General features: G+C 34.4%; 1 protein-coding gene and 1 pseudogene across 2 annotated transcripts; one reads left to right on the top strand and one right to left on the bottom strand.

The window, feature by feature from the left end:
• Nucleotides 1-396: 396 nt before the first annotated feature.
• LOC132602270 (thioredoxin-like 1-2, chloroplastic) lies at nucleotides 397-2755 on the top strand (annotated as a pseudogene).
• Nucleotides 2756-3170: 415 nt separating this feature from the next.
• Nucleotides 3171-5482, bottom strand: LOC132603432 (photosynthetic NDH subunit of subcomplex B 4, chloroplastic). 2 transcript variants are annotated; one of them, XM_060316494.1, is made up of 7 exons: nucleotides 5324-5482; nucleotides 5186-5230; nucleotides 4363-4522; nucleotides 4175-4230; nucleotides 4020-4091; nucleotides 3314-3455; nucleotides 3171-3219 (listed from the first exon to the last, which is right to left on the bottom strand). In XM_060316494.1, the coding sequence occupies exons 1-6, from the start codon at nucleotides 5411-5413 to the stop codon at nucleotides 3327-3329; spliced, it is 552 nt and encodes a 183-aa protein (XP_060172477.1). In that variant the 5' UTR covers nucleotides 5414-5482; the 3' UTR covers nucleotides 3171-3219; nucleotides 3314-3326. The 2 variants fall into 2 exon arrangements, with proteins under 2 accessions (XP_060172477.1, XP_060172476.1); XM_060316493.1 differs by having other exon boundaries at nucleotides 3171-3455.
• Nucleotides 5483-5684: the final 202 nt, after the last annotated feature.

Here is a 5684-nt window from a genome sequence, read left to right as displayed (position 1 = left end):
GGCAAGTACGCGGCAAGTACGCTGTCATCTTTGACTAGAGTCTCGGGTTCGAGTCTCTTGAATATGGAGTTGCCTTTGTTATATAGCTCTTTGCCCTCCAATGTGAGAATGCCGGCTCGAATCCAAATTTAGTGGGACCCCAATACAGATACCAGATACCATATGAGAAGCGCAAAAAAAAAAAAAATTGTACACATGAATAGTCTTCACTTAAAAAATTTTGAAAATTATTCACGTTGATTGAATTATGTATCCATGCGGGAAGAACATTATGGATATCCACATACATTAATGTTGCAAGTGGCATATGTTTTTTCCTTGTAATTGGTGAGTTGGTGGGTCTATCCAAAAAAAGAATCGAATTTGTAAAGACAGAGTCAGCTACGAGGTGAAACTACAATTGCTAACTGCCAAAAACTGATCGATAATGTAGCAAATTAGCAGCTCAGTATCAGATACCCATATTCCAAATTCTTTCTTCCTGAAAATCATCTCATCCAATCATCCATAATCAAACAAAATGAAAATGCTAACCCAAATACTATAAACATGCCTTAATTCTCTCTTAAACCCCATCACTACAGCCTTGTGTTCTGGATAAAACTTGGATTTAATGGTGTAAAAATATAATTTGACCAACTCCAACCGATAGTATTAGAAGTTAAACTAATGTGGATAATATTATGGGTAAAGTTGAAAGTTTTAATCTGAGTCAATGATCCTACTTATCACCTTTTCCCTTTCACTTTTTACCTTTAATAATTCATTCCGCCACTTATTTTGTTCAATCCTTCTTATGCTCTTTTGAAGCTTTAGAAAGAATAGAAAACCACAATTTCATTTGGTCCTTTATAGTTCCAAAACGATACAAACTTTTGGCTCATATCTTGCCACTTTCTATCGAAAAATTAGTTGAATTTCTTCTTTCATTTATATTTGGAAAATTCGTTCTTGATCCAAAAGTGAAGGTAGGATTTGGTGGGAATTTGTTGTTACATGCTTTAAGCTTGACAAGTCCACGTATTAGCTAAAATGACAGCTTCTTTAAAGACTAGTTTTTCTATTTATGGTTCATGTGAGGCGATCTTGAAGTCCAAATCAAAAGGGTCTTCTAGCCTTTGCTCTTCTGTTGGCACTCTGCACCTTCCCGATTTATCAGCCAAAGAGTTTTTGGGAAAATCATTGGATGTTACGAATCAGTCAAGTTCGAGACATTGGAATGTTAAATCTTCAAAACCTGTCTTGGTCAATGTATGTTTCAATTTATTGGTCTTTAAAGGATTCTTTCTTTCTATTTGTTTCTTCTATGCTTTTTTTTTTTGAGTTTATAAGGTTTATGTTTTGGTGATAGGCACAAGCATCAATATGTTTTAGCAGAGCAATGAGATGGTGGGAAAAGACCCTTAAACCCAACATGGTAGAAATCCATTCAGCAAAAGAACTTGCGGATTCACTATCAAATGCTGGTAACGGATTAGTGATAATTGACTTTTACTCCCCTGGATGTGGAGGTTGCAAGGCTTTACATCCTAAGGTACTAAATTTAGGAATACAATTGACTTGTTAATATTCTTCTTTTATTTCTTAAAATCATGAAGCATTTATTGTGTTAATGATGTTAATGTTATTTGTTAATGTTTTTACAGATCTGTCAGCTAGCTGAATCAAACTCTGATGCCATTTTTCTCAAAGTGAACTATGAAGAACTAACAACCATGTGTCATGCTCTCCACATACATGTCTTACCCTTTTTCAGATTCTACAGGGGTGCACAAGGCAAAGTTTGTAGCTTCAGCTGTACTAATGCAACAGTAAGTAATTTCTTTTTTTTTTCGTATTTTACTTTCTCCTGAATTCAAAGTTTAAAGTTGAGAAGCCATTTATTATACTCCCTCCGTCTCAATTTAAGTGTCTTACTTTTTTTTTTGGTCTTTTCCGAAAAGAGTGCATCTTTCTGTATTTAGTAAGTTGAAAATTCAAACTTCCGGCATGACAAGTTTCAAATGAGATTCAATGGACATTTTAGTATATTACGCATACCTTTAATTTAGGATCACAAGATTCAAAAATCTCTTTTTATTCCTTAAAACTTATACCAATTCAAACTAAGACACTTAAATTGGGATGGAGGAAGTATATTTATATTTTGAAATTTTTGACATATGTATTAACGATTAAAGCTAAAAGTCGTAAGTTTAGTTGAACCCCTTGAATCTGCTCTAAATGTGCCTCTCTCTTTCTCTGTATTTGTTTCTGGCAAGAAATCCAAAAGACTCCAAGTTTCTTATGGTAAATTTTTGTATTTGTGCAGATCTAGAAATTCAAAGATGTATTAACAAGGCATGGGAGTGAACGGTGTTGTCTTGGTCCAGCTAAAGGGCTTGATGAATCTGAGCTTTTGGCTTTAGCCTCAATTGGCCAATTGTCAAAAAGTTCATCTTTAGATTCAAAACAGAGATTTGAAGAATTTGTTTTAACAGGAGTAGATATATCTAGCAAAGGCACAGAGTTGTTGATGGTCTAGAATATAGATTTTTCTGATAGAAGGTTACTTGATTCTGATGGTATTTTTACTAGAAGCAATTTTGCTTAAAAATGTACATAGTATTAGTAGGTTTTCCAACGCAGGGTTTTGAGTGTTTTTAGTGATAAGCATGTAATGATCAATTTCTCATTGATCCAACACCAACATGATAATTTTGTTAAGCAGGGTAATAGAGTAATGACTAATGAATCCTCAAACACTGTTACATCAGTCCCCGTGTTCGTTCATCTTTTTGCCCCTATACATAATACCCGTCTTGCTAGTTACATCGCCGAGAAATACTACGAAAGTTAGAACTTCGAAATGTATTTTGTAACTTTAAGCCAGCAAACCCTCCAACCTTCTCAACCAGTGGACATATTGGCTATTATTGAAGTAATTTTTCATTTCCTGGTGTGTATAATCAATTTAATGCTGGTTTAGGCGCTTATCGAAAGTGCAATGCATGACTTGCTAATGCCAAAACAAAGAGAGAGCAGAGAAAATTTCTCTATTCAGTACTGCTATGATTTTGTACAGTGCCACAGCTTGCCCATGCTAAAATTCGTGACATTTTGATAAGAAAATGTATAAAAAGGGCAATCTTAAAGAAGAGTCTTGCATCACAGTGAAGGGCAAACAACCATGACCAATCACATATTCCTTCTTGGATTTCCTCAACATTTACTTGAAGTCTGTATTATGGAACAGGAAACGGAATATCATATTGTATATACATAACTGGGAAGCATCATAAAGTTTGTTCTTAGCATATGCAGCTATATATACCAGATGGAGATGATCATTTGACTAGCTGTTCCTTCTTCCCAGCTTCTTCAAGTTCTTGAAAACCCCCGACCTTTTGTTCAATCTCCTCTATCAGTTCCTCGCGCCACAGCTCTGCTCTTGCTGCTTCTTCTATGTCTTCTTGCTGCACCACCACAAATCAAATTCATTTATAGTGCCACTCGCTAGATATTTTGCTAGATAACAATCCTAGCATTACACCTTGTAAAGATATCCATATATATCTTGAGCAGGGCATTTAAATATGACAATTTATGTTTTCTTCACGACTTAATGTTGAAACAAATTCGAAACTAGCTATGATTTTGACATTTATATGCATAGAATATTTCAGTAAAGTATCTTTTTGAAAGAGAGAGATGTTCTTTCAACAAAAACTGTGCCCACTCACAACTACAAGTAAAATTGAGGTTCTGTTGAATATCAAAAATAACTTTCTTGTATCAATTTAGATGAATGTCACCGCTTCAAAAAACTTTTTCACCTATCAAAGCTTTAACTCTTAGCTCTCAATATTGACTCAAAACTATAAACATTTCTTTGTGGTGAACAAGAAAAAAGTCACAGTTAGAATTTATTCAGAATGACTCTTGTTCTATTTTACTTTTTTAACCATATACGTGCGCGGGCACATTTGCCATTAAAAAAAAAGAAGAAGAAGAAGAAGAAGCATTTCAATAGATAGTACCTTCTCATAGACCCAATGTCCAGTACCATCACCTCCATCTCCTCTGTATTGTTCTGAATCATAGTAGGGATCCTAAAAGAGATACAAGTTAGACCAAAAATACAACTTTATTTTAGGAAGTTTTTCCAAATACATAACTATCCGGAAAAGCTTACTTTGGTAGAACCGAAGAAACAGCATCCCCAAACAGTGAACATGATGTAAAATGTGTCTAAAATGGAAAAACAAAATTAGGTTAGGAAGTGGAAAGCATCAATTATAATCATAAATTCACCAGACTTTTAAACAATGGATATTGAAGTGAAATAGAATGAAATATTAAGTCATGATATATAGTACTCACAAACATTCTTCATGGCTTCATCACTAAGGTGCCAAACAGATTTGTGAGTTATGAGGTCTCTTTGACCTTCCATATGCTCAACTAATACTGCCATTAATGGCCAATCCGGGAGAGCATTCACTCTAAAACCAGAATTTCTTTTGCTCTTCCCAACTTGAATCTAATGATAAATCCCCAAAAAGTATCAGTAGATAATACTATATGATTAGAATTATTGCGACAACTGATCCAACATACAAGTGCACCTACTTCTTCGAGCTAGACTCCATCAATTGTGTAATAATTTTCATACATCGTTTGTGCAATTTAGCTTGTTATACAAGGTTAATTTCAATAGAGTTAGTGGTCAAAAACACACCTAAACTATAACATATTCGCAAGTTTCATACCTCAACTATCCGTTATTCCATTTAGCTGCCTAAACTATCACTCCTTTTGTTTTAGAACACACCTCGATGCTGAGTTGACCTTCATGTGCCTGTTGTCTATCAAGTTTAAAGAGTTGGCCAACTCAGCATCGAGGTGTGTTTTAATACAAAGGGAGTGATAGTTTAGGTAGGTAAAGGGAACAATGGATAGTTGGAGTATGAACTCACGAAAAAGTGATTTCAATATATTTTAGTTTAATAATTCTATTGTTATGGAAAACTACCCGTATTTACATTCTAATTGATTTGTTAGTGTGAAAATTTATATAATTAAACTTCATGAGGAGTGTGTGTATGTATGTATATATATATATAATATTAAATGGCAATACGGTCTTTAAATTCTGAATTCGTCTATGCTATGAATATATATAAGACGGTAAAATGGAACTTACCTGGTGCCCGCCATTTCCGAACGCTGAGCTAGAACAATGCCTAAACTGCCAAAGTGAAAAAAAGAAAACAGAAGAAGTAAGCAGAAAGAATAATAAAAGTGGCAAAATGAGTTTGAGATAAAGTAGTAAAGCTTTAACTGATTTAGTGAAAGGGTGCAACTCCAATTTAGGAGCGTGGCATTGAATACTTGGTTTGATGACTGTGAAACTCATTACAGCTTCAGCCATGAATGGTCGTTACAATCTTGAGTTTTGGATAATAATTAGTTGGTTTTCTCTGTTCCTTTTACGTTATAAGGTTAGGAAAGCAGATAAGAAAATTCTTGCGATTTAAAGTTAATTCTTATTGCAAAGAGCATTATCTTGGTCTGTTAGCTCAGTTGGTTAGAATGTTTTGCTAATAACGCGAAGGTCGCAGGTTCGAGACCCGCATGGGCCAAATGTCAAATTAGTCTTTTCTTTTATGCGTATTCTTCTTTACCACACATCATAAAACTTT

The sequence above is a fragment of the Lycium barbarum genome, chromosome 7 (assembly GCF_019175385.1).
Source record: "Lycium barbarum isolate Lr01 chromosome 7, ASM1917538v2, whole genome shotgun sequence".
NCBI classification, from domain to species: Eukaryota; Viridiplantae; Streptophyta; class Magnoliopsida; order Solanales; family Solanaceae; genus Lycium; species Lycium barbarum.
This window is presented reverse-complemented; position numbering and strand designations above follow the sequence as displayed.